General features: G+C 33.8%; 4 protein-coding genes and 1 non-coding gene across 5 annotated transcripts; 2 read left to right on the top strand and 3 right to left on the bottom strand.

Moving 5' to 3' along the window:
* Positions 1–7,279: 7,279 nt before the first annotated feature.
* Positions 7,280–8,170, bottom strand: LOC140865885 (uncharacterized). Its single transcript, XM_073270716.1, has one exon. The coding sequence runs from the start codon at positions 8,168–8,170 to the stop codon at positions 7,280–7,282; it is 891 nt and encodes a 296-aa protein (XP_073126817.1).
* Positions 8,171–9,939: 1,769 nt separating this feature from the next.
* LOC140891557 (glucan endo-1,3-beta-glucosidase 7) lies at positions 9,940–12,833 on the top strand. Its single transcript, XM_073300113.1, has 5 exons — positions 9,940–10,108; positions 10,199–10,863; positions 10,954–11,277; positions 11,630–11,924; positions 12,440–12,833. Exons 1-5 carry the CDS (start codon positions 10,051–10,053, stop codon positions 12,475–12,477), a joined length of 1,380 nt encoding a protein of 459 aa, XP_073156214.1. The 5' UTR covers positions 9,940–10,050; the 3' UTR covers positions 12,478–12,833.
* Positions 12,834–13,504: 671 nt separating this feature from the next.
* TRNAE-UUC (transfer RNA glutamic acid (anticodon UUC)) lies at positions 13,505–13,576 on the top strand. Its single transcript has one exon. It is a non-coding gene; the product is annotated as a tRNA-Glu (tRNA).
* Positions 13,577–16,082: 2,506 nt separating this feature from the next.
* Positions 16,083–17,768, bottom strand: LOC140865874 (uncharacterized). The gene is made up of 4 exons (XM_073270706.1): positions 17,599–17,768; positions 17,425–17,516; positions 17,150–17,325; positions 16,083–17,045 (listed from the first exon to the last, which is right to left on the bottom strand). Exons 1-4 carry the CDS (start codon positions 17,766–17,768, stop codon positions 16,083–16,085), a joined length of 1,401 nt encoding a protein of 466 aa, XP_073126807.1.
* Positions 17,769–25,367: 7,599 nt separating this feature from the next.
* LOC140876110 (uncharacterized) lies at positions 25,368–26,935 on the bottom strand. The gene is made up of 3 exons (XM_073279979.1): positions 26,467–26,935; positions 25,758–25,982; positions 25,368–25,574 (listed from the first exon to the last, which is right to left on the bottom strand). The coding sequence occupies exons 1-2, from the start codon at positions 26,752–26,754 to the stop codon at positions 25,758–25,760; spliced, it is 513 nt and encodes a 170-aa protein (XP_073136080.1). The 5' UTR covers positions 26,755–26,935; the 3' UTR covers positions 25,368–25,574.
* Positions 26,936–27,160: the final 225 nt, after the last annotated feature.

Genomic DNA, 27,160 nt, shown 5'->3' with positions numbered 1-27,160 from the left:
TTAATTATATTCTCTTAATAGACATATATATGGTTAAAATATATATAATTAAAAAAAACACTTTCTATCTATACATTATACACACATATTTGTGAATCAAAAGTCGATTAATGAAAGTTTTTTTAAAAGAGAAATATTTGGGAAGAAGGATTTTTAAACAAGTTTTGAACTTGATACTAAGTCTTTTTATTTTTGCTAAAACATCAATGATTGAAGATAGCTTTTTTGGGCTAATTGCATTCACACTCCCTGTGAAAAATCTAAAAGGCATAAAACACCATTTGTAAAATTAATAGCATGTTAAATCCTATGTTTTAAAAAAATTAGCATAAAAACCCCTATGAGAGGATATAAATGTGCATGAGTTTGTATAACATAGGGGTGAAATGTGCTACATTTTAAAAAACTGAGGGATGCATTAGCCTATTAATATTTCTTATGGGGTTTTATGTCTTTTAAACTTTTCACAGGGTGTGTGAATGCAATTAGCCCGAGCTTTTTTTATAGTAACAACTGAACCCAAGATGTATAATGATTGAAGAGAGCTTTTTTTTCTTAGCACTAAAAAATCATACAGAATGCAAACCTAGACCCCGCCATTCAAATGTACATGACTACAACGGCTATTATTACGGTCAACGGAAGTTGTTTTCGTCAATCGGATGACATTTATATAGACATAATACAGCCAAATAAATGCTTGAAGAATTCTCTCGTAAGCCTTGGAGCTATTTATACTGAAACCATAACTGATGATGTAAGATATATGTAAGAATTTATCTTTGCAGGTTATTAAAAAATTCAAAACTAAATAATCTTGGATACTTATCGAAAATAATAACATAACAATTATTGTGCACAAGTCCATGGACTTGTGCGATGCCTCATGGCAAAATTATTACTAGGACAAAATAATATTCGATTACACAAACCAATCCTAGTAATCATATCAAAATAAAAATCTCAACACTTTGAAAAAAACTACCAATACTCTAAATTCAATTATTGATTGAATGACAACTTTAAAGAGTATTCGTAAATCAAAGTAAAAGAACGAGACAAAGAATAAGCAATTTGAGCAGTCTTGATACTCTTTAATCAATCCTCCTTTGCTAGAAGTCACGTTTACTCCTGTTGTTTCTGCCGTAGAACCTTACAAATCTCTTTCCTCCCAATTGCATATATTCTTGCTGCTTTGCAAAATAAATCTTTCTCTAAATCTTCTTTCCACTTTTTGTAAATCTCTAAATATCTTTGTTTCCGTATATACGATAGATCTTGTAAATCATGGAAACACAAATATTTAGTTAGTGAAATAAATATAATCATGCAAAGGAAACTTTTTAAAGAAAGACAAAACAAATATTGACTGAGTTACAAAAAATCTAAAACTCAGTATATCTTTCAAACTCCCCCTTTTTGTCTTTCTAATCAAAACACTTCCAACACTTCCAACTACTCCCCCTGAGTTCATGACATGAAAGCTCAGAGCTCCCCCTGAATCAAGCATAGGTATTTAAACAATAATGTCACGAAAGGAAATGTCAACAACATAAATCTAACAACATTATTTATCAATAACCATATTCTTAGCCAAAAACCAAGCAACAAAAGAAAGGAGTTTAGAATTCACTCAAAAATTAGCAATAGACAGTCAGCAAAAAAAACATTCAAAAAAGACTGTCAAAACTCTTAAAACTAAGCATCTCCTTCATTATCTGTAGACGCAGTGCCTGATGGTCCAGCTACATCCACATGTGGCAGCACAGTGTCCCCATCAACTCCACTATCAACTCCCCCTTTTTGATCAGAAGTAGACACGTCTAACAGAAGGTTATATTCAGATATCTGGTCTTCATAATGAGCAATGAGCATTTGAGCATGCAAAATCTGAGACTCAGCAAACTTGATACGGGCCTTCAAAAAACCACGAGACACGAGAAGAAAATCAGGTGGCGGAGGTTGAACCCAGCCAGACACTTTGATCGGCAACGAATCGGTGGGCAAGGATGGAGGCGGTTGAGCAACTTAAAATCGGGAGGATTTTCAACATCTATTTCATTACCAGGTTCGCCCGGAGCAATTTCTTCAAGGGGAACCGGTGGTTCCATAATAGGGACAATCGTCATGGTCACTTCAGTAAGCGAAAATGAAGGTACAAATGATGAGGAAGCAGGGGAAATGTCATCTTTCGAGACACCCATCTCGGACCTAATATCAAGAGAATCAAAATGTGAGTTTGCCATTGAAAGAACCACACACAGAAAGCGGACAGAAAGAGGAAGAAGACGATAACTTGGGAGAGAGAGAGATAAGGAGAAAGAACAAAACCCTAATCTGATTTGAAAGACACAAGAAAAGTGTCGTTAGATAGGGTAATTAAGGTAATTCAATTTTTTTCAGAAAAATACCCAACTAAGGAAACATATTATATAAGGTGAGAATCGAGTGCAATCAATAATAGATTAAAATTAAATCACTCTCTGTAAAAATTTAGAAACAGATTTGGTGAATCAATTTCAATTATATAAAATCCAAAAACACCAAACAACTTTGCTAGCCTCCATGTTCAACAAGGTAATGCAGATGCAAGACGAAAGGAAGCCAAAAAAAAAAAGAATGAAAAGAATTAAGAATGCAAAAAATAATAATAATGCAAGCAAGATGATTACGGCGGTGATGTGAGCATCTGATGTCATCGACTAAGATCAGTGTAGTATTTCAAAAATTTAGACGAGTTTTCATACTATTTGTTGCCGAACCAGATTATTATTGACTTTGAAGTGGTAGCCTGCACACTGAGTGAACGGTCTACATTGGACTCCCTCAGGAAGCTTTTTCCATTTTTTTCAAAAAAAATGAATGTGATAAACAATTGTGTTTTCACATAACAAATTAGCTCACAGAGAATTTTATCAAAATCACTTTTTACATGAAACATGATCATGGGATACATGAACATTCCTCAACTACTTGGTGACTTGAGTGAGCGATTTACACGGCTTAGTGTGAAAAAAAAAAAATTTAGCCAGAAACACTACACAGTATCCAGCCTAAGGTCAAACCAGAGCAAACAGAGCACGTAACAGTGAATGAGATAAATGCAACAAGAAAACAAAATGCAAGCAAGATGTTGTCCAAACACTGTTGACAACATCCAAATGAAACATGAGAAAGAAATTATAGAGAACATAAACCAAGAGACTTTCGAAGGGTAGAAAATCTCTCAAAATCCAATGTCTTTGTGAATATGTCGGCTAGCTGATTGTTAGTGCCAATGAATTCCATATGAATCAAATTTTTTTCAACCAAATCACGTATAAAATGATGCCGAATATCAATATGCTTAGTACGAGAGTGTTGAACAGGATTTTTAGAAATATCGATTGCACTTGAATTATTACAATATACAATTGGAGTTTCACTCTTAAGATCATAGTCCTCAATCATTTGATTCATCCATAATAGTTGAGAACAACAACTTCCTACTGCCATATATTCAGATTCAGCAGTTGAAAGAGAAACACAATTTTGTTTCTTGCTATACCAGGAAACTAAATTGTTACCCAAATAAAAACATCCCTCTGTTGTACTTTTTCTATCATCTAAGTCTCCTGCCCAATCAGCATCACTAAAACCAACCAAGTTATTGTTAGTCTCCTTAGAATACCAACTTCCCAAATCAACAGTTTCAGCCACATACTTCAAAATTCTCTTCACAACATTAAGATGAGAAATTTTAGGATCAGATTGGTATCTAGCACACAAGCATACATTAAACATTATATCAGGCTGGCTGGCAGTAAGATACAGAAGACTTCCTATGATGCTACGATACAGGGTGTTGTCACCACCTGTAGCCGCAACATCCTTACCCAGTTTCTCACTTGAACTCATTAGCGTTTTCATATGTTTTGAATGCTCTCCACAGAATTTCTTAATAAGATTTTTGGTATATTTGGCTTGACTCAAGAAAATACCATCCTCCATCTGTCTAACTTGCAAGCCAAGAAAATAATTCATTTCTCCAACCATACTCATTTCAAATGTAGATGACATGCATTCAACAAAATGATTTACCAGCAATTGAGAGGATGCACAAAAGAGTATGTCATCAACATAAATTTGACAGATGACAATATTACCTTGCTGCTTTTGAATAAAAAATATCTTATCTACTTCACCTCTTTTGAAGCCAATACTTAGCAAGTATCCTGTCAACCTTCCATACCAAGCACGAGGTGCTTGCTTAAGTCCATAAAGAGCCTTTTTCAGCTTGTACACATGATCTAGATGATTAGGATCTTCAAAACCCTTAGGCTGTTTGACATAAACCTCTTCAAGCTAAACACCATTAAGAAAAGTACTTTTTACATCCATTTGATATAATTTCAGACCCATATAAAAAACAATAGCAAGTAACATTCTGACAGATTCTATGCGAGCCACAGGAGCAAATGTTTCATCAAAATCTATCACTTCTACCTGAGTGTACCCTTGTGCGACCAAACGAGCTTTATTTCTAGTTATGTTTTCTGATTCATCAGTTTTATTCTTAAAAAACTCATTTTATACCAATTACATTTCCATGATCAGGAGTAGGAACGAGGGACCAAACATCATTTCTAACAAATTGCTCTAGCTCTTCATGCATAGTATTTATCCAAAACTCATCTTTCAAGGCTTCATGTATGTTTTTAGGTTCAATTTTAGATACGAAGCTTGAGTATCTTACCTGAGTGAAGTCAGACGAGTTACACAGTAATCCACTTAACTTTCTATAGTCTACTCGCTCTTTGTTGCAGGTTATTCTGTCATGCTGCACTTCACCAATTACCTGTGACATTAGATGATCTTTCTGAATCTTCCTCGGAACTTCTTTTCCAATAAATACAGAATCAGATAGTTGTTCTTCATCAGATTCAATCACTGGAGATTCGGATGTTCTGTTTTCAATGTTGGTAACATCATCTGTACCAACATTCTCAGCAGGAGAACGTGATACATCTTCCAGCAATGTTTGAAAATCATCTTCTGCTGTTTTTTCCTTGAAATCTGCAAGATCATCAAAAACAACGTTAACCGATTCCATAATAGCTCTTGTTTTCAGGTTATACAGTCTATAAGCTCTACTATTTTTTGCATATCCTAAGAACATGTACTTATCACTTTTCGAATCAAATTTAGTCAAGTGATCTCTATCATTCAAGACGTAACACACACAACCAAAGACATGAAAATATTTAAGATTAGGCTTTCTCCCCATGAGAATTTCATAGGTTGTTACACTTAAACCACTTTTGAAGTACACTCTATTTGAGATATGGCAAGCTGTGTTGAGAGCTTCGGCCCAGAAACGTTTGGCCATATTCTTTGAGCTTAGCATAACCCAAGCCATTTCCTGCAGAGTTCTATTCTTACGTTCGGCCACCCCATTTTGTTGAGGAGTCTTTGGTGCTGAGAATTCTTGAGAGATTCCTTTCCTGTCACACAAATTTGCAAACCTTGAATTTTCAAACTCTTTACCATGATCTGTTCTAATTCGACTTACTGCCAGATTATGCAAATTTGTCACTTTCCTGAGTAAAGAATTAAATTAATCAAAAGTATCAGATTTTTCACGTATGAATCTTATCCAAGCAAATCTTGAAAAATCATCCACAATTACAAAAGAATAACGCTTACCACCAATACTCTCAACTTCCATAGGACCCATAAGATCCATATGTAACAATTCCAAACAACGAGTTGTTCCATGATGTTCTATCACTGGATGCGCAGCTCGTGTTTGTTTTCCTTTTTGACATGATCCACAAACAAAAGGAATTCCAGAGGTAAGATCAGGCATACCTCTTACAGATTCATACTTACTTAGCTTCTTGAGTATGTTGAAATTTGCATGACCAAGTTTCTGGTGCCAAATATCTAGATCATTTTTCTTTGAGGACTTACAAACAGAATTGTCGACTAGCTGATAACAATTATCTGACGATCGAGTTCCTGCCATCACACAAACATTTGCACTATTAAAAACTTCACAAGAGTTCTTATCAAATTTCACAAGCAATTTATCATCACACAATTGACTAATACTAATTAAATTAGCATTTAATCCTTCTACATGAAGAACATTGTGAAGTTGTGGAATTCCATCCACTTTCAAAGTTCCTTTGCCAACAATTCTGCCCTTCGCTCCTCCTCCATAGGTTACAAAACCTCCTTCCTTATTCTCATAATTTGTGAGATAATCTCTTGACCCTATCATGTGGCGAGAACTGCCACTGTCAAAATACCAAGCTCCTGCAAAATCAGTTTTTAGTGAAGTATAAATTACAAAACATTTAGGCTTCACCTTAGGCATCCAAACTTTCTTAACAGAGTGTTTTATTCTGGTATTGTTGTGAGAAGTGATGTTGGGCACATTACTGAACAACATCGAGTCACCAGACCACTTTATAAAGTCCTTCTTCAGTTTGAAGCAATAAGGCCTTATGTGTCCTGGTTTATGACAATAATGACAGATAAAGATGGGTTTATTACCTTTCTGATTCTGAGTAAATATCTGCTTTGGAGAAATTGGAACAGGAGGTCCTTCTTTGAGAGATGATGAAGAGTTACTCTCTTTCACAAATACTGTAGGACTCGGAATTGTGTGCGAGGATTCACCAACTTCAAATGTACTTCCTTTGAAGCCCAATCCAGCTGTATCACTTTTTCCAGTCTTCAATAATTCTAAGAGTTTGTTTGAACTGGAATTGTATTTTGTCAAAGTTTGATTGGCTTTTTCCAATTCATCCTTTACAGTGCAAAGTTCCATGTCCTTTTTTGTAAGAAGAACTTCAAGTTTGGTCAGGGCACTTTTCAACTCCACATTTTCTTTAGTCAGAACGTTGTTTGCTTGATTTCTTTTCATCTAATCTTCATAAAGTTCTTGATACATAGAGTGAACATTTTCCTCAGTAGGTGTTGCTTCATCCTTTTTCTGTGTATCTTGAACAGCATTTAGACACAGAAACTTCAGATTTGCAGTCTTGTAACAAAGTTCTGAAATTGCTTTCCCAGTGGACACTTCGTGAGGATTAATTTGAAGATGTACTTTTACGACTGATGTTCATGCAATGAATTCTTTTTGTTCTTCCTCATCTTCGTCATCACTTAGTGAAGCAGTCAGTCCCTTCTTTAATCTTGTGAGGCACTCATTTGCATAGTGTCCAAACCGAGTGCATTCATGACATTTGATGGATTTGATGTTTCTGGGATAGCTCTTGAACTTAGACACTTACTTGTCTTGCACAGAAGATTGAATTTGATTCTTCACAGGAGATGGAAGAGCAAGTTGCTTTTGTCTTTGCCCGGCATCCTGATTTTCTTTCATCTTCTTCAAGTACGTGTTGAACTTCTTGGTGAGTAAAGATATGGACTCATCACCAAGATCTAATTTGGAAAATTCTTGCGTAAGATTTACTGCATCATCGTAGGATTCATTTGACACTTGAAGTGCAATGGATTTCCCTTTGTCCTTCTTTTGAGTGCTGGAGTTTAACTCAAAAATTTTAAGAGTGCTGATAAGATCAGTTAGTTTCATCTTAGATGTGTCTTTGACTTCCTTCAAAGCCCAAATTTTTCCATTGAATTTTTCTGCCAAAGACCGAAGTACTTTATTCATAAGAGCTTCATTTGCGATAGAAGCTCCAAGATAGTAAGCTTCAGTGGCAAACTGACGAAGACGGTGATCATACTCTGCAATTGTTTCAGTTTCATCCATTATGAGATTTTCAAATTTTGAGTTTAGCAACGTGATCTTTGTCCGTTTCACACTTTTCGATCCCTCACAATGTTCTTGGAGAGCCTCCCATGCATTTTTCGCCACTGTGCAATCAGCAATGATTCCATACATTCTCATGTCAACAATAGAAAAGATTGCATTCAAAGCTTTTGCATTATAACTCGAAATCGAGATTTCTTCAGTCGACCAAGTTGTTTCGGGTTTGAGAATATAATCGCCTTCAGGTCCAAGCGTCTTTGGAGGAGTCCATCCGTTTAGAATGCTTTGCCATGTTCTTTCATCTAAGGCTTTTATTGTGTAACGAATTCTGGATTTCCACATAGCATAATTCGATCCATCTAGCACTGGTGGTTTGAAAAGCGAGTTACTTGAAGCAGAATCCATGAAATTCCCTAAAAAGATAAAAAGAACAGGATCACTCTTAGTGTATCAAGAGAAGTCTCTGACGCCACTTGTAAGAATTTATCTTCGCAGGTTATTAAAAAATTATAAACTAAATAATCTTGGATACTTATCGAAAATAATAACACAACAATTATTGTGCACAAGTCCATGGACTTGTGCGATGCCTCATGGAAAAATTATTACTAGGACAAAATAATATTCGATTACACAAATCAATCCTAGTAATCTTATCAAAATAAAAATCTCAACACTTTGAGAAAAACTACCAATACTCTAAATTAAATTCTTGATTGAATGACAAATTTAAAGAGTATTCGTAAATCAAAGTAAAAGAACGAGACAAAGAATAAGCAATTTGAGCAGTCTTGATACTCTTCAATCAATCCTTCTTTGCTAGAAGTCACGTTCACTCCTGTTATTTCTGCCGTAAAACCTTACAAATCTCTTTCCTCCCAATTGCATATATTTTTGCTGCTTTGCAAAATAAATCTTTCTCTAAATCTTCTTCCACTTTTTGTAAATCTCTAAATATCTTTGTTTTCCTATATACGATAGATCCTATAAATCATGGAAACACAAATCTTTAGTTAGTGAAATAAATATAATCATGCAAAGGAAACTTTTTAAAGAAAGGCAAAACAAATATTGACTGAGTTACAAGAAATCTAAAACTCAGTATATCTTTCAATATACGTTACGGTTTCAAAGATAACTGATAGTGAGAATCAATTTATGTTATATTTTGAGCTCTTTTATTTATTTATTTATTTAATTTAATAAATTAGCACTTCTAGACATTTTTTAAAAAAATAATAAAACATTAGCGTGGACATCTGAATTCGAAACAAACAATGTTTCGTGTATCATTTTTTTTTTTTTTTTGTTTTGTTTTTTTGAATTTAGGAGTTACACACAAAAATCTTATATATATATAAATTTATATTGGGAGTAGCATTCTTGTTGTATGCTTGTAGCATAGAATGAGCTATTGAACTACCACTACAATAAAAACTTTTGATTCATTTAGACAATTAATTTAAAAACATTTTTGGTGGTTTATAATTTGAAAAATTAAATTATATTTTTAGACAAGATTTTTGTAAAATATTTCTAAAAAAATATTCTTCATTGAAGTATAATTTTTGGAGAATAATTGACAAATATTTTTTTAATATTTTTAGAATTGAGAACAATCATGAAAAACAAAACATATTACTTTTAATCAGTGTTCTAAAAAGCTCACTTAAACGACGCTTAATTTCGCTTAAGCTTTATATGCTTAAGCTCGATTTAGGGACCACTTTTTAAAACGAAAGATTTCATTTATTTTTTAAAATGAAAACATTTTTATAAATATGTATATTTATATTTTAGAACTTAAATTATCTATTAAATTATATATTTATGGTTAATATAACATTTTATTTAATGTTTGTTTTAAAATAATTAAAATTATAATAAAAAATAAAAACGTTTTTTCACGATTAAACTCTCGTTCTAAGCTCGCTTAAGCTTGAAAAGCTTGACTTTCACGCTTCGACGCACTTCATGATTTTTAGAACCTTGCTTTTAATAAGTAAAAAATAATTTAATATAATAGTTTTTAACAGTGTCCATCAAATCTTAACTTTTCCAAACCCAAAAAAATTAGGGAAAAAAAAACGTTCTTTATATTTACTTCATTTTTAAATCATATCTTATGTTCTTTCTTATTCATTATATATGTGTAGCGTGTCGTTCAAATAGAATCGGGGCAGCCCCCACGTCGTGGTTTCCTCTGCACACACTCTCCTTTTTCCTTCTATAATTCCTTATCGCTGTGATCAAATTACACAAGAAATTTCACTAACAATTCAGCTATGCCGACTATTCCCCTCTTCTTCTTCCTCCACTTGTTGAGTTTTACTCAACTTTCCAGTAAGTTTCCAAGAAACCAATTTCATTGAACTAATTTTTCAAGATTATATTTTTTGATATACTTTTTTCTCTGTTTATTTCGGTTGCCAGAAGCACAGTCATTCATCGGCGTGAACTACGGCCAAGTAGCCGACAACCTCCCCCCACCGGCGGCGACTGCGAAGCTCCTTCAGTCAACTTCCATCGGAAAAGTCCGTTTATACGGCTCCGACCCGGCAGTCATAAAGGCATTAGCCGGCACAGGAATGGGGATCATGCTCGGAGTTTCCAACTCCGACATCCCGGCTATGGCTTCCGATCCCAACTCCGCGAAAAACTGGATCAACGTTAATGTTCTTCCCTTCCACCCAGCCAGCAATATCATGTTCATCCACGTTGGCAACGAAGTGATGTCGTACAACGACCGGAATCTGATGCAGCAGCTGCTTCCGGCGATGCAGAATCTCCAGAATGCACTCGATTCTGCGAATTTGGGTGGGAAGATCAAGGTTTCCACTGTCCATTCCATGGCTGTGCTGAGACAATCGGATCCTCCTTCATCTGGGAACTTCGACCCCAGCATACAGGATTTGTTGAAGGGGTTGCTGGAGTTTAATGCTGCTACTAGCTCCCCTTTCGCCATTAACCCGTACCCGTATTTCGCGTACCGAAGCGATCCGCGGCCGGAAACGCTCGCTTTCTGCTTGTTCCAGCCGAATTCCGGCCGCGTTGATTCAGGGAGCAAGATCAAGTACACTAACATGTTTGATGCTCAGGTTAGCTAGTTGGAGTTTTTTGTCTGCTCCTGTATTTATTATCTACATTAGCTTAGCTGAGTTATGAATGTGTTGTATTTGTAATTGTAGGTGGATGCCATAAGATCTGCATTGAATTCTATGGGATTCAAGGGTGTCGAAATCGTGGTCGCAGAAACCGGATGGCCTTACCATGGAGATAGCAATGAAGTTGGTCCCAGTCTTGAGAATGCCAAAGCTTACAATGGCAATTTAATCCAACATTTAAGATCATTGGTCGGGACTCCGTTGATGCCCGGAATATCTGTCGATACCTATCTTTTTGCACTCTATGATGAGAACCAGAAGCCGGGACCGAGTTCTGAGAGATCGTTCGGTCTTTTTAAGCCTGATTTGAGCATGACTTATGATGTTGGACTGTCGAAAACTAGCCAGGTTACAACACTTTTAAGTTTATTTATTTGAAGCATTAATTCACTAGTATGTGCAACTACACTCTGTTTTCTCATATTAGTTGTTAGTCTTCTTGAAAAGAGATCGTGCATAAATGAGGGATTCGAGTACTTAAGAGGTTGAATTTTAGCTCATCTATTTACATATATGGGGCCAACTTGGTAGTTGCACCATCTCTTTAATTTTTTGTAATGTACTTGTACAATTTTTAGGTGCAGTTCATAGGCTTGGAATGTGTTCTGCTTAAATGTTTGATATTTTTGTTTTGTCCCCCCAATACGTGCATTTGGTCTGCATCTATAACTGAAACAAGTCGATCATTTTTCTTTTGAAGACTCCATCAACACCAAAAACTCCGGTGGCGGTGACTCCTTCACCGAAGCCCACAAACGATGCTTGGTGCGTGCCAAAGGCAGGCATTCCAGATGCACAGTTGCAGTCGAACTTGGATTATGCTTGTGGACAAAGGATTGATTGTAGTCCGATACAGCCTGGAGGTGCTTGTTTTGAGCCAATTACACTGCTTTCTCATGCAACTTATGCTATGAATCTTCTTTATCAAAAGTCGGGCAGAAATCCATGGAACTGCGACTTCACACAGAGTGCCACCCTCACTTCTACAAACCCGAGTAAGTATCGTTTCCGACTCAACCTAAATTGTTCAATAAACAGAAACGGAACGCTGTTAGCATAGTTACTTCACTCAAGAACCACAGTGAATTACGACACAGAGTTTAAAGTAAGTTGAGCCTACTCAATTCGAGCCCAACTATATCTTGACGACCTAGAGCTGATCAGATATAGTAGGTGTTGAACACCTCATATCTCATGAGCTCAAGGCCTTAACACCCTATAGTCAATGATAAAGGGAGACGAATTCTGATAGAGGCAGTCGCCCTCCTCCCTCTCTATTGTGATTACCTATACAAGTTACATTCATATGTTCTTCCCATATAATATATATAGATGAAAAATCACCTCTCTTCCCCCTTTATTCTTTTTCTGTCTCAGCCACCACATATAACGAGTCCTTTCACTCTGAAAAATGCAATCGAAGGCCCTCTAAACCGGTTGCACCATAATGTTTTCCAAGTTGTTATAGATCAATGTGCATAAAGTTTGATTCTTTGAATGGTTTGTGTAGGTTACAATAAGTGCACTTATCCTGGTGGAAGCACCTAAAGATGGAGGAATGAATTCTCGTACCTTAAAAATAAAAGTGAATCTGTGATGAGTTGGTGGCATCATGCACAAGAGAATATGTATATGTGTGAAAAATGGGATGTGTGTGGAGGAGGAATCTCATCATCTCCACTCAACTTTTATGTAAAGTTAGGAAGATGTATGTTTTATTTATTTAGTGTTTTTAGACTTAGGTGTAATGTTTCTCTATTAAATTAGGTTCTTGGGCATTTCAAGAATCATAGAGGAGCAGCTACAAATTATGTAAAAAACAATTGTTGACCTAGTCGACTCCTTATTTGTGGGATTAGTTTGGATCTAAATGGTTTTTAATTTGAAATATTTGAATCAAGTAATTGGAGAGTTTATTGAGTAATTATAATTAAACAATAATTATTTCATGCAAATTTGTTGTATTTTCACTTAATTTTTAGGTTAAAAATTGTATGTTGAGTTTATTGATTATTTCAGAGCATTCTAACCATCGTTTTATTATGATAACTAGGAGGAAAAGATATTTTAAACAACTTAAAATTGACTATTATTTTGAAATTTATTGTTATTTTAATAAAAAGGATTTTGATTCGTGTTGATTATAAATGAATAATTGATGTTGTCTCTAATCCTAAATTTTGTCCCAAATTTGGCATTCGGTGACAGGTAGACCATAAGTCATCAGCTACGTTATGTGTTTCAGAATTAAGCTTATAAATTGTTTAGAATCAATTTTACAACCGTTTAATTATAATAAAAATTAATTTAAAAGATGATTTTATCGAATTAAGATAAATATAATTTTGATATTTACAATATTTTAACAAATATTATTGAATGTTCACGTTTACACCTATATTTATTTGCACAAGGTTAGGAAAATTTTTGAGCAAGTAAGCTGATACAAATGCTATGTCCAAAATAAAATAATAAACACAATACAATGGTCTTTTGGATATTATTTTTACTATTTTATGGATTATTAGGGATATATATTATTACAATATATAAAAATTTGCAACTCATTAGCTAATCCATTGTCGTCCAGCGGTTAGGATATCTGGCTTTCACCCAGGAGACCCGGGTTCGATTCCCGGCAATGGAACCTTTTTACATTTCTTTCAAAATTTAACATTTCACAACATTCCACTGCGGGGCCCATTTTGACACGTAACTCCAAATGGGCCTTTTTTCCATTTTCTTTCAAAATTTAACATTTCACAACAGATCCCTGTGGGGCCCATTTTGACACTTAACTCCAAATGGGTTGGGTTATAATTTTTTAGCCCAACTATACCACCAAATTATACATAAAACCGCCGTCTCATCGCTTAAAATACGTAGGTTGGATTGATATTTTCATAAACCTTTTTAAAAAGCTGGCCGACTTCTGCTGCTAGTTCGTTTTCACTACTCTAATTATATTCCTAACTATCACAAAAACTTAGGGGAAAATCCATTTTTTGAGTTTTTTTTTCCAATTGAATCTAAAATCTTAATGGCTAGAACCAAAAGGTGATTTTAGCAATCAACTCTACTTTTAAATATTTTTTATTTAAAAAACCACTCGACGGAAACTTATTTCAATTATGCCTTTTCATTTTTTTGTAAACCATTTCAAGTTTTCACGCCTTGTCTAATATTGTAAGAAACAAACATCAGAACAATGAACATGTGATGATTGATTGCAATGGTCGTAATTGGCGATAAAGTCAACCTCTTTAGCAACGAGGGACTTCTAGGTTTTTGTTTTTTTTTTCAAAAAAAAAAAAATCATTAAAAAAAAATTTAATGGGTTCCATCTAGGCAATTTATTTGGTGATATACACTCCAGTAGATATTTGTTATACGAAGGACATTAAATTGTGAAAATTACCTTTTTTTTTTATATATATGTTTGATTTGTTACGATTTGGTTATCTATGTTTTCAAATTTCAATTTAAGTTTTTTTTTTGTAGCAGATTGTCACTTATCTGTCTTCGTGTATAATATCACTGTCACACCAACATTCCCAAAAAAAAAAATTACTAAAAAATAAAAAGATTATAGGACTAAACCGAAATTCGATAATATAGATTATCAAAATCGCAAAATAACAATATTACAAGACCAAGAGTTAATACAATTTTTGGATTAAATTAGCAGAACAAAATATATTATGCTGATCATAAATGAGTCTTACTTATTTCGAGACAAAACTTGATAAAAAGGACCAACTTCGTCCATAACGTACGTAAGAACCAATTTTAATTCGTTATTACGTAAAGGAAACACTACTCCCACTCTAGATTTCGAGTTTCCAAGCTAAGCAAAACACTCCTCAAGAATCAACATCATGGTTCCTTCGTTGCGAGAATTAATCATGCCACCCCCTCTTTCTTTCATTTGCATCACAATGATCATCATAGTATATGTAATATGTTGCTATTTAATCATCGATTTCATCACTCGAACTACTGAAGAAGACACGAGGTTCGAAGAATATTTGCAAGTCAATCACAGCCCCTACACCCATATTTCCGTGGAGGAATTGCAAGAAATAAGCTGTTTATACCACAAAGACGCAGAAACTTGCACCATCTGCGCCATTTGCTTGGAAAATCTTCGGCGCGGGGAAATTTGCAGAATCCTGCCGGCTTGTCACCACAAGTTTCATGCTCAATGTATTGATCCTTGGCTGTTGATGAGGCTAAACTGCCCGATTTGTCGGGTTTCGTTTAGATTGTCTTGAAGAATACGGTACGATAATGGTTTGAAATTTGAGAGTTGAAACAATGAATATTATAGAAATAGACATGTATTACTTTGTTATTATATGCATACATTATATATCCTTATATGTAGTCAAGCATACACTTCACATGTTTGGACTAACGATGATCGTAAGAATCCGTGATGAGAATAGATCATTAATCTTGCAAGTTATATATGTTTCATCATTAACACAACATTATGTTATATTGGAGTTGCAGTGTGGTCTATATTTCTTCAAAAAATTTATCATATATGTTAATTATTATTGAAAATATATTATTTTCATAAACAATCTGATAATCTTATTAGTTAGTTTGCTTAATAACTAATTAAAAATATAATTCTATTTTATGTTTATATTATTTAAGATAAATATGAATTAAAAAATTACATTTATTTATAATTAACTTATTATCATCTCGATATTCACTCAGTTGCTTTCTTACCCGGCTTTGTTGCATTTTTTTCCATTTGAAGCGAGCAACTTTTTTGCTTGAGTTAATTGTATAATAATATCAAACCATTAATGTTAGATATGATATACTTAAATTTATTTTATCATTTATATACTCTTTGTGATAGTCATCTAAATTAATTTATTAATGATTTATTAGTTTAATTTAATAAATGAATAATACATTTAAATTTAATAATTAATAGTTAATAACAATCTATATTTATAAGTTTCACTTAATATGTAGTTTTGTTTACGAAAATAACAATTTGATGATTAATATAAAAATAAAAGGTACAACGTTAAAGAAAAAAAAAATACAGTCAAATAAAAATAAAATACTACATAATTAATAATAAACATATTTTCCACAAATCTCATACATAGCATATCCAAACACAACTACTTCAGATCGCGTCTCTTTGCAATTTGTTCAACTATCTTCATATGCCAATGAAGTTGAATCTTCGTCATATCTCTAGTATCTTTCATAAGAAAATCATAATCTCTTTGTTTTAACTCGATTTCTTTTTGTTTTATCTCAGCTTCCTTCCACATCAGTTTTTCCATTCGATATTGTTGCATTTGTTCCCATTTTTCGTTTACTATCTCGTCTTCTGTGACTTCGGCTTCGATTTTTCTTTCCACCTTTAGTTGTTCGATTGGATGTGAACTTTCAGAATCGGTATCAGTATCAAGATTGATTGAAAAAGCTTGTGTCCTTGACTCAGAAGTTTTTGCTTTCTTATCAATATGGCAACCATGTGATTGAGAAGCTGATTTCGTAGACTCGGTTATGATCTTCCACACGTGTTCGTACTTGAACACTTTATTCTTGTGTTCCTTTTTCCACCTATCATGTGTGTCTGCTAATACATCAGCGTCACTTTCCCCACGAACTCGATTCTGGAATAAATTATCGTACCATCCTGAAAATTTGCGAACATCAAACATAATGTGATAATAATGTGCTTTAAATGACGTCCATTCCCTTGGAGATGTACCCACAGGCCGATTTTCATTGTAATAGACGGTGGTAATTTGCCAAAAATGTTTGCTCTTTTGTGCACTACCAACTTTTGGATCATTGGCAACAGTGACACAAGCTTTTGCAAGACATTTTTCCTCCTCCATTGTCCATGTTACCTTAACTTTGTTAGAAAGAACATTCAATTTTTCGTCGTCCTCTTCGTTATCTTCGAGGTTAATATTTTCTAACACGGGTTCCGTCAAATGTGGTGGAAATTGAGAGTGTAGCTTTGAAACTGGGGCAATGGGCTCCCTGTCGAATCCAGATTGTCTCACACTCGGCGGAATGATCGACGGTGGTGGAGGTGAAAACATTTGAGGAGGTGGCATCATAAACTGATCACACATTACAGCATAATAATCGACCGGAAACATGAAAAACAGAGCATTAAAAAGCCTGTTGATCCCGTAGTTGAATCAAGATAATCAACCTCACTCACCTCAGGATACATGATTTTCTGAATAATCAGCTGCGCAATCTTGTAGCCCATCTTCACTTCAAAATCCACATCCGAATGGTTTATCAATATCACCCAAACTGGCCCTTTGTAATCTGCACCAAACACCCCTGATCCCACTTCGATCCAACGGTTCCAAGTTAAACCCGGTCGCGGAGCTACGCAAATCAAGTAAAATGGAATCAACCCATTGATGAAGAAGGTCCCATGAACTGATTTATAGGAGATGCATTGAAATAACAGAGGTGGAATCTTACCAATTTGAGCATAAGTTCCTTGAGAAACAGCGATGCTTAGATCTGTAGGGATCACGGCTTGGCTTCTGGCAGGAACAGTAATGTCTGCAGAACTGTAATAGGAAACGTAGAAATTAATCATGCATTAGCATGAAACAATGGAAAGGAGAAAAAAGACCAGACGGTAACTGATACCTGGAGAGATCGTAGCCAGCAGAGAGGAAGGAAGCTCGTGAAGGGAAAATAGCTCTCTCGGAGAGCTTCTGTACCCTGAAAAACGAAGTGATTTCTGGGATTGGCTCGTCCCAGGAGAAGTCATGTTGTAGTTTTGGGATCTTCGGCCATTGATTTTGGGTTTCCGCCATTGTTGTTTTTCCCGGTGCAAGAACACAGATTCTGCGAAATGGCAAATCCTAAATGGTTTCAGAGATGTGGAGGGGATTCAAAGGAGGGAGATTTTTAGATTTCTCCTGCATACGGCGCCGAGGATTCCCGCCATTTTTCATTATTCAAATTGATTTCATATTTGAATCAACGTTTTCATAACCGGACCGATGATTAAACCGGTTTACTTTAAAAAAACGGTTAAACCGGTCGGACCGTTTTAACCCGTTTTAACCGGACGGTCGGACCGAAAAACCATTTATATAATATAATATATTTTAAAATTTTAAACCTAAAAGATGTATATAAATAGAAAAATATATAGATTTATCATAATTTGAAAACTAAATAACCATATAAATATATTCAAAATATTACTTTTAGTTATATATTTTTTAAAAATTAATTAATTAATTAAAAAAATCTAATATTATTACAATAATATTTTTTATGACGTACAAAATTTCAAATAATGTTGTATATATATTAAAATGTTAAATTAAGGTTTTAAATTTAAAAATATATTTTTTTAAAAAAAATAAAAAAAATGGGAAAATCGGTTGAACCGTTTCTTGACCGGTTTTGGGCCGATTTTTTAATCGGTTCGAAACCTGTTCGACCGGTTCTTGACCGATTTTAACCGGTTCTGACCGTGACAATGGTTTTTAGGAGCAATCCGGACCGGACCAGTGACCGGTTCCCGGTCGAACCGGTTGAACCGGTCGGTCCGATCTGGTTTTGAAAACATGGATTTGAATGGCAATAATTTCGCCTTATCGTTACATGTGATTTTGGGTAGAGGTGTCAAAATGAGTTAGGCCCGTCCCGCCATACAAAATAGGTGGGTTGGGTTGTCATTTTACCAACCCGCCTAGAGGTGGGCCGCCCCGCCCCGCCCCGCCCCGTCTAATGAATGGTTGGGGTGGGTTGCCGGTTGGCCCGCCAAAATCCGCCAAATTACACTTAGGCCTGTTGGGTCGGCATGCCCCGCCACTTAAAATAGGTGGGTTGGGTTGGTGTTTTCTCAACCCATCTAAAAGGTGGGCCGGCCCGATCCGCCCCACCTAATGGTGGGTTGCGACGTGTTGTGGGCTAATCCCCCGCTGGCCCGTTTTGACATCTCTAATTTTGGGTTCTCATTTCTTTTAATTGAAGTTGGGAGCCTCAGTCGTTAATTTTTTGTTTTCAATGTTTGAATTTTAGGACTAATATAATAGCTTTTATAACTCGACTAGTTCAGTTTTAATTGTTATTGGGATGGTTTTAGTTGTTTAGCATATGATGTTTGAGTTTTAATTTCATTATATTTTATGAAAATAAGTATATATTATATTTTAAGAATTATTGTTGGATTACATGATGGTTGAAAATTTGGAATTAAATACATGAGGCGCAAAACAATAGAGCAGCTGATAGTTTAGCAAAATTTACGTTGGATTGTTCTTGGTCGATATTTTGAAACCAAATGTCTGTTTTCTTTTCGTGGTTATTATCCATATTGTATTTTGGGACTCTAGAATGTAAACAATGAGTATTTCACTAAAAAAAAAAAAAACAATTTCCTTTAACTTCTGAGAATCAAAAGCTGATGTGACAGTTTCACGCTTCTCTATGGATATATGGATAAAAAGTTAAGGTGAGTGTATTTGATTTTAACTAAAAAAATAAAAATAATTACAAAATTACAAAAGAGGAAGGACTCCAACTTTTCGAGTCTCCCTAAATCGACAGACACATGAGCTATAAATCCGGTCTCAAGTCTCAAGTCTCAACCAAACCCACTTTTCAATACTAAACCAAATGATTTTTTTCATATAAACATCACCGAACCAAATTTCTTTATAATCCAATATTAAAATGAAACCATTTATAAAAAAAACAAAAACAAAAACTAAATTAAAAATAGAGCCATAGGCCCGAAAGTAGAGACTACAAGAGGTGATTTATTAGTTACCAAATACAATGTAAGCATATGCATAGCTCACGAGTCACAACTCACAGTGCATAATGGACATTATAAATAGTATTTAGGCCCGCAGAATTATTAATATTATTAAAAATATATCGGTTAACCAAAATTTTTAAGTAAAAAAATACTGAAAAAAACCAATTTAACCAATATTTTTCCAAATCAAAACCGAAACCCCGAGAGGTCGAAAACATTGGAACGTAGATAAAGGATAGTGCCAAAAATAAAAAAAATTATCATTAGAGTACATAACACAACAATGTTACAAATCTGACAACCATAAGTTGGCGCCGAGCCAGTAAAAGAGAAGGGAAATAAATGTAAACTGCACTTTTTTTTTGATCCAATGTATTTCACGCATTAAAAATTGAGCGTTACATGATCTAAAATGGCATGGGTTTCAAGTGAAATTCATAAGGAACCTATAAAATTTGGTTTGATTAGTTGACAATTATAATATATATATATATATATATGAGTGGCTAATAAATTCCAATTGCATAATATTATTTTTCGATGTCACATCATTACCTTCAATAAAAATAACTAAAATAAAAAAATACAAATTAACAGAGCGAGAACATAAATTGACCGACAACGTGGCAAAAAATAGAAAGTAGATATATATTTTCTTGATTTTCTATTTTTTCATATTTATTTTTAAAAAAATTGTTCTCTGGCCTCGTAACTGACATAATTTTTTGTCATGAAGTTGGTCAATTTATATTCTCGTTATATATACAAACAAATGGTAGAGTTTAACCTAACATATGAGTATTACCCAATGATAAATCTAATGTCTCATGATTTGCCACGTCAACAATAAATACATAACTAAATGTGAAATTTTTCGATTGAATTTTTGGAATTCGAATTTGAATCCGATGTCCCCTGGACATAAAATTACATGTGTCTATTACTCTATTATATCTATTCATTTAATTTCGGTCATGATTTCGAGTTTTGTGTTACTTCTATATTAGTTCTAGTTACTCTCTAAAATATTAAATAAATATAAAAATTTTAAAAAAATTTATAATTTTTAAGTAAGAGCGTCGTGAATTTTTATATATTAATTGTCATAAATTGATATTATCGTTATCTATATATCTTGATTATAACTTTAATAAGCTTTTTATTATTATCATTATTATTGATAATGTATTAACTATTATAAAATTCTAATTATATATTTTAAATAATCTAAATTTATATTTTTATAATTATAAAAAGGGAAAATTGCAAATTTAGTCCTGTATGTTTGTCACTTTGCAATTTTGGTCCTTTATGTTTTCACATTTCAGTTTTAGTCCTGTATGTTTCGATTTTTGGCAATTTCGGTCCTTTTTCTTCGAAAATGCTGACGTGGCACTGTACACGTCAGCTCCACATCAGCATTGAATTGGTGCCACGTCAGCGCCACATCGAAAAAAGGACTAAAATTGCCAAAAAAATAAAGATAGCGGACTAAAACTGCAATCTGAAAATATAAAGGACCAAAATCGCAAAGTGACAAACATACAGGACCAAAAAAGCAATTTTCCCTTATAAAAATAATAATTATTATTATAAAATTATCATACGCTTTTTTATTATTATCATTATTGTTGATGATGTATTAATTATTACAAAATTATCATAATATAGTTTAACTAATCTAAATTTATATTTTTATAGTAGTTTTTATCATTATTTTATAATAATATGATATAATTATAATAATATTTTTTTACTAATAATAATTAATTATTATTATTATTTTTGAAATAATATTGAATAATAATATAATTATATAATTATTTTTATATATATTATAATTATATAAGTTAATCTTAGTTTAGTTCATCTAAAAATGGAAAAGATTTTTTTAAAATATGAAATGAGAGGTGAGAATGAGTCGAGTGACCATTCTCATCCAAAATAAATGGATGTTTTCATTATGTTTTAAATTTTTATAACACATTGTGGGGTTGTGTATCGTGTGTGGTCTGTATTATGTTATATTTTATATCCACGAAAAATTCGAAAAATTTAAAGAATTATTCAGTTCCTTACAAAAGATCGTCAGAATATTTAATGGGGCAAAAATAAAAAATTGTAATTTTTTTTAAAAAAAAAACGTCAGCATCAGCTATGGTGGTCATTCCGTTCCACGACGGCTGAGAAATCGGAGATATTCCAAATAAAAAATAAAAAATAGCAAGACCGCGGAGCGGAATTATTTTAAATATAAATAAAAAATTATTGAAAATTCAAAAAATTAAAGGAATTTTTCGATTTCTTAAAAGGATCATAAAAATATTTAATGTGGCAAAAATAAAAATTTTGTAAAATCTATATTTTTAAAAAAACATCGGCATCGGCTGTTATGGTTGTTCCATTCCGCGAAAGGCGAGAAATCGGCGATATTACGTAAAAAAAAAAAAAAGGAAAAAATAAGTTTTTTAGTCCAGTAACTTTACTCCCTTTGGGTTTTGGACCATTAATTTTTCCGATATGGGTTTTGATACACTAACTTTGCATTTTCAGTATTTTTTGATCCAACTGCATACGTGTCAGCTTTTGATTGGTCCACGTCATCATTTTGGACCAATCAGAAGTTGACACGTATGCAGTTGAACCAAATAACACTGAAAATGCAAAGTTAGTGTATCAAAACCCACATCGAAAAAGTTAATGGACCAAAACCAAAATATGAACAAGTTAATAGACCAAAAAACTTATTTTCCAAAAAAAAATTTAGCATCATTCTGAAAACGATCGGTGCCAACCCTCTGCAACTATGACGACGAACCATGACATCATCAATAAACTATATTTTTTTAAAATATACCTAGTAAAGAGAAAAAAAAAAAAAAGAAACACAAAAGTTTTGATAACGTAATCAAAAGAAACGACTACCCGTTAAACAACAATGTTGTAAAACAAAAAGAACAGGTAATCACATTGGGGGATATGCCTTGATCACCATGCTTCGAACCGATGTTTTCATAATCGGATTGGTAATCAAAACGATAAATCATTAAAAAATGGTTCAATCGATACGACCGATTCCATCGAACGATTTGACCAGAATATTGTATAAATAATAATATAATAGTAATTGATATGTTTTAAATTTAAAAATTTTAATCATGATGCTCAATAATGCGATCTTTCTAGCCGAGCTAAGAGAGCTAGTCCGACCTGTTTGACCCTGCAACCAACATCAAGAGTGTTAAGAAGGGCCGAAAGGTGTTCCAACATATCCTCTCTAACGCTCAAGTCAGATGCTAGGACAACGAAATATAGTGAGTGGTGTGGCACACTTGAGATAATTGGAATCCCAAACAATAAAATCAAACCTGATATTTATAGGAGAGACCTCGGGATTCAGTGTCGTCCTTCCATAAATAGAACCCGAGAAGATTGGGACTGTAATCCCGAGAATCTTGGCTGAGATCTCGTCCAAATATTCCCTAAAGATAGAAGGTCGAATCTTTGAAGAGATGTGATATTGTATAGCTGACCTAAAATCTTGACCGGCCTAAGATTAATGGCAAGGGAGCTCTGTCGACCTGCCGACCTGAGATTTATGACAAGGGATCTCTGTCGACCTAACATCTTGGCCGACATGGGATTGATGGCAAGGGAGCTCTCCCGACCTAACATCCTGGCCGACCTGGGACTGATGGCGAGGGAGCTCTGCCAACCTGTCGACCTTACAACTTGGCCGACCTGGGATTGATGGGAAGGGAGCTTTGCCGACCGGCCGACCTTTCGAGAATATGGGTGAGAGTTATAGATGGCCTGAGTTGATCTCCTCCCGGGACCCGGGGTATTATTTAAATATGTATATAATAAGTAAAAACTGCAATTTTGGTTCTATATGTTTGTCACTTTACGATTTCGGTCCTCTATGTTTTTATATTTCAGTTTTAGTCTTGCATGTTTCGATTTGGAAATTTCAGTCTTTTTTTTCGAAAATGCTTACGTGACATTATGCACGTCAGTTCCATATCAGCGCTGCATTGGTGCCACATCAGCGCCACATCGGAAAAAGGACTAAAATTTCCAAAAAAAAAATAAAAATAGCGGACTAAAAGTAAAATCTGAAAGTATAGAGGACCAAAATCGCAAAGTGACAAACCTACAGAACCAAAAAAATAATTTTTTCATATAATATATATATATATACCACATTTTAAAATCTAAACAATATATATATATATATATATGATCAAAATATGAAATATAATTATTATATACTTCATAAGCAAAAAATAAATCAAAATAAGCTCCAATACTATTTTTTTTTTTGAAATCAGCTCCAATACTACTAAATACTATTTTTAAAAATTTTAAAACCAAATGATTATGTATATGTAACCAAAAATAAAAGTTTTAAATTTTAAGTATGGGAAATATAATTTTTTATGAGAAATAAAAATAATTACATTTATATATTTTTTTAAAAAAAATATTAGGAGGATTGATCGAACAGAGTTTGAACCGGTTAACCGGTTCAAGGTCGGTCCACCGGTTTTTGATTGGGTTTGATCGGTTCCAAGCAATTTAACCGGAAACAGTCTATAGAATTATTTCGGATCGAATCCGTGACCGGTTCGCGATCGAACCAACCGGTCCGATTTTATAAACATTGCTTTGAACTTCCATAGCCTCTGCTTTAAAAAAAATAAAAAATAAAATCCACAAATCAGAAACCCTTGTTCACCTCTAATTCCTTTTCGCCATAAAATTAGAGGGAAACCCACATCTTATTCAATGCAGAATTTTCTATTAATTTCAAAAAATAAAAATAAAACATGTGAAGAACAAACGAGAAAGAAACTTCGGCTCAATAAATAATCGAATCTTAAAAAAATTTCACGCAATCCATGCGTATCGGCGAGCTAAGTTTTACTCCAAAGTGCTCTCTTTGAATAACAAGATGATATTTATAAAGAGCGTCGTTATGTGCTTACACACGTACATACTTATTTCCAAATAAAATGAATGGATAATTTGGTGATTTCAAGTGTAATTTGTAACACAACGTGTAATCCTCCGTGTACATGTAGCATCACCCAAATGATATAGCCAAAAATAAAAAAGTAATGCTAGATGTACACCTTAGTGTACATCTTGATTTACATCTTACCTTATTAATTATAAAACTTTACTTGATCAACGAAATATTTATTTCTTATCGTGGGTAATTTTAATTGTATTTAATGAGTGAAATTGGAAGTAGGTGTAAGCTAAAATGTAAACTACATGATGTACATTTAACATTTTTCAAAATGGAAATATCATAAGAGTATTTTACGCAACAACGTTACAAAATCTCACAACCATAAGTTGGCGCAGTCTCAGTAAAAGAGAAGGGAAGTAAACGTGAGCTGTGTTTATATTGGATCCAGTGCAATTCAACCATTAAAAATTGGGCGTTACATGATCTAGAATGCATGTGTCTCAACTGAAATTCATATGGAACCTATAAATTTTGGTTTGATTAGTCGACCTTTATAATAATCAATATATATCATATATATAGATTTGTTGTTTTGGATTTCAAACTGCAAAAATACTGAAGTATGCTGCGAAAGGAAGAGCAAAAACTACTGTTTTCACAAGTAAACAGATGATTTGATTACAAGAACTGAGTGACACTTTTTATGTGGTATGAAAACTAGCGATGCAACACAGAATACATCTCGTGGATTACGCTGCAACGAAGACACAAAAGACGCGAGCTAACATAGAAAAAACGCAATTTTTTGTAGTAAATATATCATATATGCATAGTTTCTTCTCTTCTCCATATGCATTCTTGCTTCTGCTTCCTCCTCAATCCAGAACAAAGCAAGGAGAGTTATAAGTTTAAGAGACCTTTTCATGAAATAGGCTAATATACTTCGAGACCGGACTCTCCTCTCATATTTATCACTTGACATAAAGTTTTTTGAACCCAAAATTCTGCAAAGGATATATATAAGGAGTCGATGAAGAAATTAGCTACCTAAGTAGTAGATTGAACCGGAGACGTCTCGTAGAAATCCGTGGACGTGAATGACATCTTGGCAATCTCCAAAAGTGCAGCATCCCGCACACTGGATACCTCACTGGTCAAGTCCTGGTAAGCTGCCCCAAATGCGTCCCGAAAGAAGCTTGGCAGCTTAATGATACTGCTGTACTTGTATGCATTCCACATTTCTTTCACCATCTTTTCCCTTTCTTCCACATCCTATGAATCCCCAAAACACGAACCAAGATTGTTACTTGACCCCGACTGTTTGGAGTAATTGCACAAATCCACGAAAATTCTTATGGCGTGTTCGCATATATATAATCACTTGTTTTTAAAGGTTGTAAACACTGGAACAAAATAAATGTGCGACCATTAGTCAGCAACTGTATTTTGATCTTAAACTTATTATGCCCCATTTCGTCGAAATTCTAGAGGCAGTTCAACTAGCCAATGGATCAAATTTTAGCCTTCAATCAACTACTCATAATGTCTAAAATTAAAGTACTACCAAAAGACATGCTTCCTCTCAATGGCAAAGACAATTAATTATTCAGATCTAAAGTATACATGTATATTTTACATACTACATACACTTGAACATAATGCCAAAAGACAGAAGAAAAACAGGCCCATATAGTAAAGAAAAAATCAAACCTTAAAACAGTAACACAAATGCACAATCAAACAACAAGAAGTGTACCAGAACATCGAGATCGGAATGGGCGGAACTATCCAAATCACGTGAGGAGAGCTTAACATCAACAGGGGAGATTTTCAGAGTGACTGAGCCAGTAAACATGGACCAAAATGCAAGCAAAACAATAGCAGCCAATGCCCAAAACTTGTATTTGCCTCTGCCAAAGAGTTCCTCGAAACCTTGGCCATATTTCTTGATACTCATGAAGCTTGCAGCTGAACATGTGTTTCTACCACCACTGGTCGTTGTTGTTGTTGTTGTCTGGGACTTTTGGGATTCTTCGTCTTTCATTTCTACTTTGGTCGGTGGGCTTTTTATTACAATCAGTGGCAATTCAATCCTTCTATGTCAATTCAGTTTTCTTGAAGAATGGATGGAGAATAAACAGCACAAAAAGTGTAGATTTTAAAGTGCAAAACTATTAATAATAATTGATTGGGTTAAGTTGTTGGATTCCTCCACAGTACAACCCCGGATGACGATATTTTAATTTTATAGACCAACGTTAGTTTTTTTTTAATGAAATTTTAAAAAAAAATTAAAAAAAAGCTAAGAAATGTTATTTAAAAGATCTCTGAAACACATTGTTTTTTTTTCGTTTCTTTTATTTTCTTAAAAAATAAAGAGAATGTACATTTTTTTATATTTTTAAATCTAAGTGCGAGTGGCTTAATATGAAGGATAGTAAAATTATCAC

The sequence above is a fragment of the Henckelia pumila genome, chromosome 1 (assembly GCF_033568475.1).
Source record: "Henckelia pumila isolate YLH828 chromosome 1, ASM3356847v2, whole genome shotgun sequence".
Classification (NCBI taxonomy): Eukaryota; Viridiplantae; Streptophyta; class Magnoliopsida; order Lamiales; family Gesneriaceae; genus Henckelia; species Henckelia pumila.
Note: the sequence above shows the minus strand (reverse complement) of the source record. Positions and strands in the feature narration are given on the sequence as shown.

Coding starts and splice junctions, on each gene's coding strand:
- LOC140876110 (XM_073279979.1), bottom strand. CDS start 26,754: ATGAAAGACGAAGAATCCCAAAAGTCCCAGACAACAACAACAACAACG. Junction 25,983..26,466: donor ATTCCGATCTCGATGTTCTG/GTACACTTCTTG, acceptor GGGGATTCATAG/GATGTGGAAGAAAGGGAAAA.
- LOC140865885 (XM_073270716.1), bottom strand. CDS start 8,170: ATGGATTCTGCTTCAAGTAACTCGCTTTTCAAACCACCAGTGCTAGAT.
- LOC140891557 (XM_073300113.1), top strand. CDS start 10,051: ATGCCGACTATTCCCCTCTTCTTCTTCCTCCACTTGTTGAGTTTTACT. Junction 10,109..10,198: donor GAGTTTTACTCAACTTTCCA/GTAAGTTTCCAA, acceptor TTCGGTTGCCAG/AAGCACAGTCATTCATCGGC. Junction 11,925..12,439: donor CCTCACTTCTACAAACCCGA/GTAAGTATCGTT, acceptor TGGTTTGTGTAG/GTTACAATAAGTGCACTTAT.
- LOC140865874 (XM_073270706.1), bottom strand. CDS start 17,768: ATGGCGGAAACCCAAAATCAATGGCCGAAGATCCCAAAACTACAACAT. Junction 17,517..17,598: donor GCTGGCTACGATCTCTCCAG/GTATCAGTTACC, acceptor TTCCTATTACAG/TTCTGCAGACATTACTGTTC. Junction 17,046..17,149: donor AGAAAATCATGTATCCTGAG/GTGAGTGAGGTT, acceptor ATGTGTGATCAG/TTTATGATGCCACCTCCTCA.